General features: G+C 37.8%; 1 protein-coding gene across 3 annotated transcripts in view; it reads right to left on the bottom strand.

Moving 5' to 3' along the window:
• Nucleotides 1-15743, bottom strand: part of ZC3H12C (zinc finger CCCH-type containing 12C) — a 73120-nt gene that overhangs the window by 43634 nt on the left and 13743 nt on the right. For 2 of the 3 annotated variants that reach the window (XM_040257941.1, XM_040257940.1), the window contains exon 2: nt 5619-5691. The exons of the other annotated variant lie outside the window; for it this stretch is intronic. In XM_040257941.1, coding sequence (XP_040113875.1) covers nt 5619-5624 — 6 coding nt within the window. In that variant the 5' untranslated portion in view covers nt 5625-5691. The remainder of the gene's footprint in view (nt 1-5618; nt 5692-15743) is intronic. 3 annotated transcript variants of the gene reach the window in all.

Here is a 15743-nt window from a genome sequence, read left to right as displayed (position 1 = left end):
TTTCTTTAAAGTTCTCATTAGATAACTGCGATATTCCTTTATCTCAAATCCAGTAAAAAATTTTTTTTATATTCTAAAGAGCATCATATTAATCAGGAACATTAGACCATAAACTTGTTAAATCAAATTGTTTGTAACATCGAGTTACAATGCCATAAAATGGGTCCTGATTGTTATCCAAATGGTAATAGTAGGAGAACAATGAAAATAAAATAATGAATATGTAATAAATACCTACTGCTGTAGTCTCTGTGTATTTAATCACCATTGTATTTCAGTGAGTGCTGTTGTCTGCATCCCTCTAGCTAACAAAAGAAGGATGTCCCTTTGAGCAGATTGGTTAATGCTCTGGGGCAACAGATGTCTACTGGAACTGCAGGAGACCAGCAACTGGTGGCCTGCCCATCTTCCGAAAACTTTCAATAGACTTACGCATATGCTCACACAATGGGGCATGTGGTAGAAATGAAAACCTCTTTTTAACCCTTTATGCTCTTTCTTTTCCTCCCAACTGATAGATGAAAGTCTTTGTCTCCTCCCTTCCCCATTATAGATCTCTTGAAAGCAACAGTTCTCTAAGTGACATCTTCAATCTCATATCTAAAACTAATGCAAGCCCCCCCCCAAAAAAAGTGGGAAGAAACTCATGAAACTATACATGAGTACTGAAACTGCTGACAGAGCAAATGAATGCTTAATCATCATAATTACAAGATGAAACATCAAATAGCAATCCATCTCCCCAAGCTAGATTTTTAAGACAACTGAAAAATCTATCAAATCTTACTATCATTTTGCAGCATCTAGGTCTGACAGTGACACCTTAAGGAAGCTAGGAATGCGACAAGAAGATAAAATCTAAATTCACTGTTTATCAAAATATCATAACATTTTAACTTATCTTTAAGTACAAATGGTTACTTACATGCCTACTGTCTTGCAAATGTTTATGAAACTGTAAGTAATCTTTTATATAACTGCAGAATATAAATATGTAAAAAGTCTGCTTCACAGACACGTTTTACAGAAAGAATTACATTTTCTGGTATTTTGGCACTATGTAACAATTTGCAGCCTTTCAAATGTGTGCATTCTATCCTTAACAGAGTTCAAAATAATATTCTGAATATTTAGCAAAGTTTAACTTCCAAGGCATTAAGTAGCACATATACTCACGTTCACAGGGAAATACAAAGACATTGGTTTCTGTAGCAGCTTCAGGAGTAACTCCTTAACACAATTTTAGCTGCAGACTTCCAGGCAGGCAAGAAGAACAATGAATGAGTGAACAGATGGAATGGCAATGTCTTTGCTTAACCTATTACTGAGTGGAGTAACAGCCAATCACAGGCCAGAAAGCTCACAATTAGTAGGCCAGGCAGATGCAAGCCAACCTCAGCACCCTGCGTCAGGTTCGCAGGTTTCTAAGATAAGCAAGTTGATGTCATTCTTGGGTCTGCCCGGGGCAGCCTGTGTATTAACGAGGGGGTGTGCAGCAACAATAGGCCATACAAAGCTGACTAGTAGGCAGCTGCTCTTTGAGAGCAGAGTCATTAGGGAGCAGGCTGCCAACAAGGAACACCTGGCTTGGGCAGACTTCAGCTTTTCCTCCTTGTTTTTAAACAAAACAAAGAAACCAATTATATTTTAAAGCAGTAAAAGTTGCATGTTTCCTAAAAGTTTAGGCTATCCTCTAGTCTTTTAGTTTTTTGTTTCTGAGAAAAAAAGAAAATGAGGTGTGTCAAAGTAGTAATTAACTACTGCAGTAACCCCTTTTCTTTAATAAATGATTTACAGGGGAAATGAGCCAGAGGTTAGAGTAGAACTACTTCCCTGGAAATACTAGGAAATATAAAATATTTGTAAGTGTTGGTTGATTTGTTGCAAGACAATAAAACAAACAGAGATGATGAAAGTTAGATTGCAAAAGAAAAGGGTTTAAGAGCTTATAAACAGAACTGATTTTTAAAAGTTCATTAGAAGTACAGTGTAGTAAGATAAAGCAACTTTGTGCCAAGTGAGTCATCTAAACTGAATTTAGACAAAACTATTTAATTTCAATCTAAAACCACCAAAATGACCCACTTTATGTCAAATACTGTAAAATTATTTTATTATCGAAACTAATCATATAATTAAAGAAAGATCTTTCATTATGTTTTAATATTCAACATGATGTTATGTGTTGTATTTGTATTCCATAAAATTTGTAAGATGTACAAATTTCAGTTCAGGAACAAGTAACAAAGAAGTTATTTACAAAGAAGAAACACTGAAATATTTTAAAAGGGCAACAAGTATACAAAAATCATCCCTGTCAGTGAGGAAGCTTGTTATCCTGATTTATTTCAAAGACTGACAGACTATTTACAATGTTACGGACTATCTGCTTTTGAGAGCTGCATAAATTATATCTTGAGTGGTCTCTGATTATGAAAATTCAATCAAAATTTAAACACCATGAGGTGTTGTGAGAATATTTCCCTACTAAACAATATCTAGAGCTGTTCTACTACTTGCTTATGTGATGTAGAACACACACACACACACACGCACACACACACACATCCTCTTTTATTCCAGTGCAAATTAGAAGAGTGAAGGCAAAAAGCTCCTCTTAAAATACAATTTTCTGATATAAGCTCATTTAAGCTGAGGTTAGGCTTTCCCATTACATAATCAAGCACTCTACAGGTATAAAATTTGGCTAAGGCACCCCAAACAATCTCAATTAATCTAAATCAATCTCTCTTCTCACATACAAATATAGACACTACTTACAGGACCATTTGAGAAAACTTGGGAAAAAGTTAATGTTGGTTGGGACTCTTGGGCGTGTCTTTATGGTGCTCAGTCAAATTTAAGTCAGATAGATGCCTTCTGTTTACAAAATAAGAGGAAAATATACTCTATACGGTTAAAATTTTTCAGTTGCCTCACTGAAAACATTCCGTATGCCTACTAAAAGCCTAAAAATTATTGGTATTTCCGGAAAGAAAACTAACATATGAAGTACGGTGTTTGTAGGTCATTGTTTGTCTACAGATATTTTTCCTCAAATAGAACTTAATATTCCAAGGAAGTATGTCGTTCCAAAGATGTTAGAAAATTTTAAAATTTGTGGAAATATTTTTGAACTAAATGTAATGATTAGATTCTAAGTATCAAACTAATTTCTAAAGGAAGAATTATTCTTTTTCTACCAAGGATTACAGCAATGTTTTTGCAACAGTTACACCCATGGCCTAATTTCATACAGCCACTAGAGATCAATATAAATCATTTCTAATATTACAGTTTATTGAAAATTATAAAGTAAATTTCATAGAGTTCAAATTTTATGCATATGAACATCACAGGAATCAAAAAAGTTAGAATTTTATCTTTTTTTTTGGTGGTGTGCTGGTACTTAAAAAATCTCATGAGTAAAAAGTAAGAAAGATAAATCAAGGCCACTAGTATAGTTAATAAATAGACTTTTGATAAAACTGAATTTGATTAAATAAGATCAAGATAAAAAATATATATTCATGCAAAGTTGTTAACTAAAACCAAATAAAACGTAAGCTACATGTACTGACTAGAGATAGTGAGGTCAATATTTATGAATTTACATTGAACCCTTTTCCCTTTTGTATATAAAAAAGACACTCTTTAGTATGAACAGACAGTCCCTCTTTCCCTTGGACTTTCTTTCTTCTCTTTTTCCCCATTGCTACTATAGTTACTACTTTATAGCTTTAATTCAGGAGGAGGAGGAATCTTCTCACTAATTCCTGCCACTGTGAACACAAAGAATGAGAGAAAACTACCCACAGGCTCAGCAGGAAGCCTGATCCCTAGGACTGGATTAAGCTTTTTTGCAAACAGCAAATAAAGGCAGTGATCTGAAAAAGCTAATCAGATCCTGCTGTGGTATTTAGACTATGCTGGTTGCTAGTATTGGATAACTTGATAAGCACATTAAAACATCTGTAGGTGAAAATGGCCCTCCCCCGCCTTTTTGAGTCCAATGGTCCCGGTCCACTCCCAGTTGCAGAGAAAATGCAAACAGCTGTATTAGGCTGTCCAGATCACTGCAATAACTGACTGAGCATAGGGCGCAGTGTGTGACTGTGGCTTCAGCAGTGATACTCAAGTCTGTCAGTGTCAAACGCTTCCCTAACATTTGAGAATCCAACTGGTTGCTGAGGTATGAGTGTGAAACACGCGGGCTGTCATGCTGGTGCTGGCATCAACTCTCTTTGTCCGGGGAGATCCAACCTGGCTTTCTGGAACCTTTCTCCTAGTATGCATCAGTTCTCCTTCAATCTGCAATCTCTTCTGATCCTCACACCACCACCGACATAAGATTATTCATTCAAATCTTCCCAATTGTCCCCAGAAGTTTGAAAGATTAAATTTAACAAAAAAACTCTTATTAATTTGATTAACCAACAACAACCAACTAACCAAACCCTAACTTATGCACCTGGTGTAAAAGAATGGAACAAAATCAATCAGGTACTACTCTAACCTATGAGAGTTTTTATATGTGTAGTAAGTCAGATGGGCATGAGAGACCCTTACTGTATTTCACTTCCTTAGGCTTAGGTTACTTTTGTTTCTTAATTTATCTCCTTCCTACAATACTCCCTAAGTACATCCCTGCCAAAGTAATTTTCACTGACACCACTCTTAGGTTTAAAAAAAAATCTCAGCAGTAGATCACATCTCTTGTCCTCTGTATTGTTCTCAAGACTCCCCTTACAGTGGGGGCTCCTCTAAGCTCTGTCATCTTATTTCCCACTTCAATTAAGGTGAAGTCACAGATGCTGAAACAACGGTCCCTTCACTCATGTTCTCTTGCACAGCCTCACTTACCCAGATCATATCTGTAGTTCTAATTCCAGCTCAAGGCTTAACTTTTCCATAAAATCCTGGACCAGTCCAGTTTTTACTTAATTTCCATAACATGAATAGTCTGTACTGCATAATATAGCATTTACTTATGAACCAGGCTGTAAGCTCCTTGAGGGCAGATCCATTTAATCTTCCATAATCCAAACAGAAAAAAAATCTAGATGGTACCCAGCAGTGTGTTGCTATCTAGAAGACATCTGACTGAAAAATAGGACCAGGAAAGAAATGGGCTCCTGCAAATTTGAATGCAGGCATTCACATGAACAAAATGCTCCCTGCCAGCTTTTATTTCTCCTGGTGAACAGGGTGAGCTTATCAAAGAGCCTGCGGTGATCTGCAACGTTTCTACAGCGCTGCCTCTGCCATGGGGGCTGCTTTCAATATTCAGGGCAGCTGTGCAACTGAGTAATAAGCTCAGGCCTGGCAGGCATGAGAGGCCTCTTCATGGTCTCCTTCTCTGGCTCCAGCTTCCTGACTAGAGAGGCATCCCTTGGAGTTACCCTCTGGCCTCCTCCTCCTCACCTGGGGAAGGGGTCTGTGTAAGCCAAGCGCCCCTCCCTCTGCACATTTCTCTTGGGGTCCACCCTGGGGCAGACAGCACAGAGTTGCTTTGCTCTCCAGTGCTGCCTGAGACTAAGTGATTAAATCTTTCTAATTTGGGGGTTCAGTGTTACTAAGCCCTTTATGCTGTGCTCTTAAGTCATGCTCTGCATTACCTTCATCAACAAGAATTGCTGTTTTTATGTCCATCTGCCTGGCTCCTCTGTCTGTTTCTCAGTTGGTTCAGAACTAAGGCAGGAAAAAACAATATTCAATAATGTTTTGTTATAAAGAGCTACTAAGAAAAAAAAAAAGGTGATTAAAAGACTCACATAAATTAACTCTGAACAGACCACTTTAAAAATACTGTGAAGGGATAAAGTTAAAAAAAACTAAAAAAAAACAATTCTGTAACAATGAAAGATAATGCTTCCCCAAGTCAAAATTCTTAGGGTTTCACTATAAGAAAACTTCAGTGCCGTATCACTAAAAGATAACTCTTGATTCTCTTTATGGTTCAGAGACAAATAGTAAATCCACAAAGTAGTATTTCTTCTCAGTGATCTAAAAACAAAGAAACTTTTCTATAGTCACTTTAAGTGACAATATGACCCATATCCTAAGACTTCAAATATTTCCTAATGACTAGCTTTCCATTTAGTTAGGTTTTTTTTTTTTTTTTTGGCTGTGCAGCCTGACTTGTGGGATTGAAGTTCCCGGACCAGAGATCAAACCTGGGCCCACAGCAGTGACAGCACCATGTCCTAACCACTGGATGGCCAGGCAATTCTCTCCCCTAAGGCCCCGCAAGCTCCATTTCACATTTCTAAAAAATTCGAATAAACAAGCAAGTTTTTTAAAAAGGTGACCTTCAATTCCTATAAAACTTGCAAATACTCAAGGAATGAGCGATTTTAGTAGAGCTCAGGGAATATAAATGAACCCAAAATGATGTACTAGGTTGCTAAAGCAGCTATGTGGGGAGCAGGAGAGAGAAAATTCATGAGGGAAAAGGGACCTGTATGATTTAAAAGAAGTATGAAGCACATGATATCATCCATGTTAACAGAACACACAGTTGTATTAAGCACCACTGAAACTGAGGAAAAGCTGACCCAAACTGTACAATTTTATATGAAATATATGCAAGACATATTCTCTGCATTATAACACAACCGGATGGTATATGTGGCACCTTATCTCTGACAGTAATGATAATAACATTTACAACATCCGTCTCAAAGCCTAGTCTCTCCTTCTGACCCCACAGCATGGTACCTCCCACTTCCCACCCACACATGCTCACTGATGCACATTCATTTCAGCTCAGGGTATGTATACAAGCTGAGGTTGGCACAGGTCTTTTCTTTTTTAGGTGTTAAATAACTGTTTAGCAAGCTAATTCAAAACTGCTTGACCAAAAGTTTAAAAGTGAAATTGACAGACTCAGACCATAAGGAATAACTGTATCAGACAGAATTATAAGAGGACGCTATCATTAGGGGTCTCTGTTCTTGCTAATGATCTAGAAGATAGTATAATAGGACATTAAATATAAAGGAACTCAGGAAAAAATAAAACATAGCTTACAGCAAATAATATAAAAGGAGTTGCAAACCAACTATGACCCAATTAAAGTTCTTTGTTAATTGTAAGTTTGATCTAAATATAAATTCTTACTAATAATCAAGACAGTTGTTTCTTATACACCAATTCCTATAAGAGGAGAAATGAAATGCTTGAGTTAGTACTTCCAATGGTACTACTGGTTTTAGATAATCGTCCTAGTGTGCAAGAAACTGAAAAACTCTTGAGAAGCTAACAAAATTAATGGTTGTGTTAGAAAATGCTAAGACTAGCACAGAAGTTCACAACATAACTTTTTCTTTCTAGAGTTCTATTCATATTAGAGGATGATATAGTAATTTACAATTAAATTTAGAATTCTGAGCATTTAGGACAAGATTCCTTCTAAATGCAAATCACCAAATACTATAAGTTAAATCTAGACTATGAATCATCCTAAACAGCTGCCAAAACAATTCAACCATAAACTCTAACAGACCAAAGATTCTTGTATTTCATTATCTGCTGTATCTCCAGCACTAGCAGAGTGCCTACAGGTGCTTAATAAATACATGCTAAATTACAGCATTTCAATAACTGGGCCAAAAATCTCTTTACCAGATTTATTTGTTCTTTACTTCCCTTCACATAACCTGCACTCCAGCCAAACACGAGGATTTAAAGCAGTAGTTCTTTCAATTTGGTTGCACATTGGAATCATCTGGGGAGATTTAAAATATACTGGCATACGAGTTTCATCCCGAGAGATGTTTATTTTTTTTTTTGGTCTGGGTGAAGTATGGCCATAGGGCAGATGATTCTAATGTACAGCCAAGTTGAAGAACTTAAAGATTCTTTTTCCTAAAATACCTTTCTCCATAGCTTCACAGGTTAAAATCTCACCTATTAGTACTGAAGGTTCCCAACTCTGCCTTGAAACCTTTCCCAGAACACTGTTAAACTCATTTTTGGATTATCTGAGTATTGCACAAGGCCTGGCATACGGTTGGGACTTGATAAATGTCTGAGTGTCTGGGGGCATGGCACATAGTAGAAACACAGTAAATATTATTGGAAGAATGATGTATAGTTTTGGTCCTCGTTATTTGCAGATTCTGTTCTTGCAAACTCGCCTATTCACTGACATCTATTTACCCCAGATCAATCTTTGCAGTGCTTTCCAGTCTTTCCACAGCCATGTGCACGTGCAGAGAGGCGAAAAATCTGAGTTGCCAGAAGCACACATTCCAGCTGAGGCTGAACAAATCCCTCATGTTGAAACAAGTGTCCTAAAAAGGACTGGTTCGCTCTATGATTTTCGCATTTTTGTGCCTTCTGTTGGTGAATTTGCTGTTTACATGGGCCTCAAGTCTAGTGCTGAAGTGCTGTCTGTCTAAGTGCAAGAAAGATGTGATGTGTCTCGTGAAGAAATATGCGTGTTAGGTAAGCTTTGTTCAGGTACGAGTTACAGAGCTGTTTACAGGTTTCGAGTTCAATGTTAATGAATTGACAGTGTATACTTAATAAAGTGTCTCTCAACAGTACCACCGGAGAAGGCAATGGCACCCCACTCCAGTACTCTTGCCTGGAAAATCCCATGGACGGAGGAGCCTGGTGGGCTGCAGTCCATGGGGTCGCGAAGAGTTGGACACAACTGAGCGACTTCACTTTCACTTTTCACTTTCACGCATTGGAGAAGGAAATGGCAACCCACTCCAGTGTTCTTGCCTGGAGAATCCAAGGGACAGGGGAGCCTGGTGGGCTGCCGTCTATGGGGTCGCACAGAGTTGGACACGACTGAAGCAACTTAGCAGCAGCAGCAAACAGTACCACAGTACTGTTTAGCTTCCCTGGTGGCTCAGACAGTAAAGCGTCTGCCTGCAATGTGGGAGACCCAGGTTCAGTCCCCGGGTCAGGAAGATCCCCTGGAGAAGGAAATGGCAAACCACTCCAGTACTCTTTCCTGGAAAATCCCATGGATGGAGGAGCCTGGCAAGCTACAGTCCATGGGTTGCAAAGAGTCGAACACGACTGAGCAACTTCGCTTTCACTTTTTCAAACAGTACCACATATACAATAAGGTTATGGATTGATTGGTCCATGAAAAATGTTCTGACAGGAGGCTTGCAGGAACCTAATCTTGTATTTCCTCAGGAGCAGTGGTTCAGTATTTGTAGTAACTTCCTAGAACATAACTGCAGTTGACCCTGGAACAACACTGGGTTTAAAATGCATGCATCCACAAGACTATGTGATTCTGGGATGGCTGATCCAGGGGTGCGGAACCCTGGATCCTGAGGGCCAACTTAAGTTATAGAAGAATTTCTGACTACACAGAGGGTGAGTAGTGTCCCTACTGCCTGTGACATTCAAGAGCAAACTGTTCGAGGAAAAACAAGATTGACTGTAATTTCACTCTCTCCTCAGAATTCTTAGTGACCGAACCTGTAATTTTTAATGCCGGTTTCAGTCAGCAAATGGGCACCTGTTAGGCGCCAGGTCCTGGGGATACGGCAGGAACAAAGCCAGTCCCTTCTCTCACCAAGTTCACAGAGGGAGAGGAGGCAAAGGATAAACACATGTCAGCTGACAATAGATACTACGGAGAAACTTTTAATCAGGGAAGGCTTCTCTGATAAGGTGGTATCTGTGCAGATACCGAAATGAAGTGGAAGGAAGGTGTAACAGGAGGAGGCAGGGCTAAGTACAAAGCTCTGAGATGAGCGTGTGTTCACAGGACAGCAAGGTGGCCTGTATGACTGGTGGGAAGTGAGCAAGGGGAGGAGTCAGAAAGGGAGGTCAGAAAGGCGAGGTCCAGGGAAGCCACATCAGGAAGAGCTCTGCAGGGCAACACTTTTCAAAACTTTACATACCATTTGAATCATAGGAGAATCTTTTGCATGTATGTGCTTTGATACTTAAGAACTGTTTTGACAAGTTTCAACCAAAAAGCTAATGGGAGTTTGACGGAGAGTGTGTTGCAGTAATACTTGCTTTAAAAGCATGAAAGATTATATTGCTTAATCAGGAATAACTTATTGAAATTTCCTCTCTCAATATAGTTCCCTAGATTTCTTTGTAGGGGGCTTATAAATTTCTTTTTAAACTTGTCTTAAAATATTTTGCTTTTGTTCTTGCTATGAATAGTGGTTTTCTCCTTCCCTCATATTTTCTAACTAGTTATTGTTGGTGTCTAAAAAAATAATTATTTTATTCTCATATATGAAACTTTAGTGAATGAGGTATCTCAGGGAACTCAGTATTTCTATTAGTGCTTCACTGAGGCTCTTGGGTTTTCCAGGCATATATAATAATGTAAAATCATCAGATTGCCTCTTTCTTACCAATCTTTATATCTGTTGCCCTATCCTTTTGTCTAATTACATTGTAATGTTAACAGTGATTATTGTGTGTTATTCCTGATATTAACAGGAATGTCTTTAGTGTTTTACCATCAAGCATTATACTTAGCACACAGCACATTACACTGATGGCTGGTTAGGTTGTACATACACATACATACAAAACATACTTTTATATCATGTTGGGCAAATTTACCTCTTCATGCTTCAGCTGTAAATAAATAGTTGTTTTGAGATTTATGAGTTAACATATACAAAACACTTAACACTGGAACAGTGCCAGGCACAAAGTAAGCACTCAATAAGTGTTCAGTTCAGTTCAGTTAAGTCGCTCAGTCGTGTCTGACTCTTTGCGACCCCATGAATCGCAGCACGCCAGGCCTCCCTGTCCATTACCATCTCCCAGAGTTCACTCAAACTCATGTCCATCAAGTCGCTGATGCCATCCAGCCACCTCATTCACTGTACCTATATGTAATTTTTACATACCACACAATATGTGGCCTTTAGAAAGTTCCTTATAGAAGTATTCTTTCCTTCTACATGAAAGATTTAGGAAAAAAAATTAAAATGTGGATTGAATTAATATGATATATTAAGATGATCATGGGGAAACTGGAAACAGTGTCAGACTTTATTTTGGGGGGCTCCAAAATCACTGCGGATGGTGACTGCAGCCATGAAGTTAAAAGACGCTTACTACTTGGAAGGAAAGTTATGACCAACCTAGATACCATATTCAAAAGCAGAGACATTACTTTGGCAACAAAGGTCCGTCTTAGTCAAGGCTATGGTTTTTCCAGTAGTCATGTATGGATATGAGAGTTGGACTGTGAAGAAAGCTGAGCACTGAAGAATTGACGCTTTTGAACTGTGGTGTTGGAGAAGACTCTTGAGAGTCCCTTGGACTGCAAGGAGACCCAACCAGTCCATTCTGAAGGAGATCAGTCCTGGGTGTTCTTCGGAAGGAATGATGCTAAAGCTGAAACTCCAGTACTTTGGCCACCTCGTGCAAAGAGTTGACTTATTGGAAAAGACTCTGATGCTGGGAGGGATTGGGGGCAGGAGGAAAAGGGGATGACAGAGGATGAGATGGCTCGATGGCATCACTGACTCGATGGACGTGAGTCTGAGTGAACTCAGGGAATTGGTGATGGACAGGGAGGCCTGGCGTGCTGCAATTCATGGGGTTGCAAAGAGTGGGACACGAATGAGCAACTGAACTGAACTGAAGATGATCATAATCATCTTTGAGTTACTAATATTGTGAACTAAATTAACAGATTTACCAATATCAAAACATTTTGGAGGATTATAGTATATATGCTGATACTTCCCTATGAATTTTTACATCAATAATCATAAGACTAGCTTGTTAGTTTTTTTTTTTTCTTAATTTAGTTGCTTTGCCACATTTGGGTACCATGATTTTGCTAATGTTAGAAAAGGGATATGGTGTTCTACCCAAACTTCTTCTCAGTGACAAAGTAATCGCCCCACATACCCAAGGGAACTAGACTAGACGGGGCCGTGTGTTCCTATATATGCACCACTATTTCTAATATCTAATTTACTGGTATTCTGAAACCTGTACCGGGCCCCTTACTATAAGTTCTAGGACAGAGCTTATTCCGGCATGGTGTTCACAGAAAACAGGATGAGCAAGAGAGAGATCTCATAATGTAATGACCATAAGAACTGACACCGTAACACACCCTCTCTCAGAAAGTATCCAAATATCCTGGACAAGTGACACAACTGCTCCATGTCTCAATTTCCTCAACCATAAAATGGGGATAAAAACACCACCAAGAGCACAGAGTTGTAATAAACATATAATAACTTAACAGTGCATGCGTGCATACGTGCTAAGTCACTTCAGTCATGTCCAACTCTGTGCATGGCTCTACCAGGCTCCTCTGTCCATGGGATTCTCCAGGCAAGAATGACAACTGGAATGGGTTGCCATGCCCTTCTCCAGGGGATCTTCCTGATCCAGGGATCGAAAAAAAGTGCTTGGCACATAATAAATATTAATTCTTATCTTAAAAGTTTATCCTGAAAGTGAAACTTCAGTACAAAAGATAGAAAACCTGATTTTCATTATTTTATGTCTTCATTAATATAATTCTGAAGTTCTGCTTTTGTTCATGATCTCACAATATGAATTTTGTTAAATTAATAAAATAATTTAGAACAATGTTTCTCAGAGGGAAAGGGGAATAACATTTAGTTTGGAAAAGCCAAAAACTTTTTTGGAAAAAAGTTTTTCTTTTTTAGAAGAAAAGCAATTCAAGATTTAAGAGTCATGGAATACTTTGGCTAATAAGGATAATTAGAAGACAATGGTATCAATAAATATGAATATATATATGGTGACACATCATAACTAGACTTATCTTAGTGATTATTTTGAGAAGTATAGAAATACCAAATCACAATGATGTGTAACAGGAACTAACATTGTGTTGTAGGTCAATTATACTTCAACGAAAACAAAAAAAAAAAGAAAAAGACAGATCAGATTCGTGGTTACTAGGGGCAGGGGTAGGGGAAGGCAGTCAAAAGGTACAAACTTCCAGTTATAAGATAAAAAAGTACTAGGGATGCAATGTACAACATGATAAAAATAAATAACACTGCTGTAAATAAGTTTAGAGTAAATCCTAAGAGTTCTCATCACAAGGAAGAATACTTTTTCTATTTCTTTAATTTTGTATCTATATGAGATGATAGATGTTTACTAAACTTATTGTAATAATCATCTCATGATGTATGTAAGTCAAATCTCTCCTGTAAACCTTAAATGTATACAGTGCTACAGCAATTGTATCTTGATAAAACTGGAAGAAAAAAAAATATTCCAAAAAAAGAAGGTAATGGTAAAAAGCTTACTAAGGAATACGAGTATAAAAATGGCTGGGGGACCTCCTTGGTGGTCCAGTGGTAAAGACTCCATCTGCCAATGCAGGGAACATGGGTTCAATCCCTGGTCTGGGAAGATCCCACATGCCTTGGGGCAACTAAGCCCACGCACCAGAACTACTGAAGCCCACACCCCTGGAGCCCATGCTCTGCAACAAGAGAAGCCACTGCAGTGAGAAGCTTACTCACTGCAACTAGAGAGTAGTTCCCATTCACCGCAACTAGAGAAAGCCCGTGTGCAGCAACAAAGACCCAGTACAGCCAAAAATCAATAATAAAAAAGTTTTAAATGGCTGGGATGAGGGAAATCAAGGCAGAAATAAAGAGGTCTATTTCCTGTTTTTTTTAAAAAAAGACTGGCAATCAGTAATTTACAAGAAATACATTGATTTTGATGGTGGGTAGAAGTGAAGGGACATGGAAGAAAATGGAAGTAAAATTAGAAGAAAGTATAATAAGCACCTGAAAGGAAACAAAGGTTTTCTTATAGAAAATGAGAAAACATTTCTTTTAGTTTAGCAGTATAGATGGTGGATTGTGGAAAATTATTTTAAAATAAATGGCTGTAGACAATGATCAGCCATTGCCTCCACCTCTCTCCTAATTTCATTAACATTTAATAAAGTAATAAATTAGTATACTTTTCAGAATTAGCTTTCTCTTAAGATCTGTAAGTTACTATAAAAAATTAAAGCCATAATAATTTTTTCCCTTAAATAATTATTATTTAACAAATCTTTTATGAAAAAAATGCTATGACTTAGGAATCTATTTTGATAGTATTATCATTAGATATGAAGTAACTTAGTTCTTATGGCATTTTTGCAGATGTTAGCTAGGTGACCAAATTCTATTTTTAAATGTGCACAACTAATACTTTTTATAATACTCTGGTGAAAGGCAGAACAACAGCAGCCTGGTCCATGCTCACCTAATCAAACAAAATCAACCAGGTTAAGTCAGTATTCAATGAATTCATATATTCACTCAAGAAATGTTTATGTTTATTTAAATGCCTACTATGAGAGATACTGAGTGAAGATGAGAAAGGGTACAAACATGAACACAGCTGCTACACTAAGGAATATAAATATACTAAAGAAACCAAATAGATGAATACCTATACAATATAGGGCATGTCAAAATTAATGCTATTAATAGTGATATACCATGGAGTTGTTGTTGTTTAGTTGCTAAGTCATGTCCGACTCTTTTGCAACCCATACACTGAAGCTTACCAGGCTCCTCTGTCCATGGGGTTTTCCAGGCAAGAACAGTGGGGTGGGTTGTCATTTCCTCCTCCAGGGGATCTTCCCGACCCAGGGATAGAACCTGCATCTCCTGCACTGGCAGGAGGATTCTTTACCACTCAGGCACCAAGGAAGCCTGATATCAAGGAATACAAGAGACAAAGACATTGGCTCAGATTTGAGAAAGTTCTGAGAAGTGGATGTATAAGCTAAGAACAGGATGACAATGATGACACATTCCTATATATACTATTGTGTATGTGTCTCTGGTAAGGCAAGATGTGGAATGGAGTAAGGAATGGAAAGAATGATTTTTCCCTAGAGAAAACAGCGTCAAAGGCCCAGAGACATGAAAGATGAAAAAATATACAGAATAAACGTGAGATTAATACTGCTGCAGAAGAGGCTAGAAAGTCAAGATGTAGATAGTCCATGCAAAGTCTTGAATGCTATACTAATGTCTCAACTTCGTTACCTGGAAATTACTGAAGGTTTTTGAAAAAGGGAATGGTGTAGTTCTACCCACATTTTAGAAAGGTAATTCAATCAACTATACACTAATATAAAATAAAACTTGAAATAAAAGCAGAAAGAATGGGGAACCACTGAAAGTTTCTGAGAATGTGAATGACGTGTTTCTGACTACATTTTAGGATGGTAATTCCAGCTGTAATTAGTTTTGAGGGACAAGAAACTCAAAGCAGCTAAGTTAGGAAGGTATTATGAGATATTTTCTAAGATGAGCCAATGGGTCCAATAAGGATTTGATAGTAAAGACAAAACGGGAGAGAGTAACAAAAAATAATTGATGGCATCAAATGATACAAATACACTGCAGAATGACTGAGGACATTGGGTAAAGGTGATGAGTGGCCACTGAGGGAGCTATTTTGGAGATATGAAGACAGATGGGGTTAAGAGGCAGCTGCTCCTAACCAAGTTTTTACATCACAGATCCTTTATCAGTCTAATGAAGACTATACACCACTTTTCAAAGTAATGTTTTTAAATGGGTAAAATAAGAACAGATTGCATTACAAAAAATCAATTATATTAAAATAGTCATCAAAACATGTAAAAATGTGACACAGTAAAATATATGCCTTTTATTAATATATTAAAATAACAAGATGTAGCAGATCTAATAACTCTCATGATTCAAAAGAAGTTAAAACTGATAGTTAAGAATATTTATGTC

This window comes from Oryx dammah, unplaced genomic scaffold, assembly GCF_014754425.2.
Source record: "Oryx dammah isolate SB20612 unplaced genomic scaffold, SCBI_Odam_1.1 HiC_scaffold_17, whole genome shotgun sequence".
NCBI lineage: Eukaryota > Metazoa > Chordata > Mammalia > Artiodactyla > Bovidae > Oryx > Oryx dammah.
This window is presented reverse-complemented; position numbering and strand designations above follow the sequence as displayed.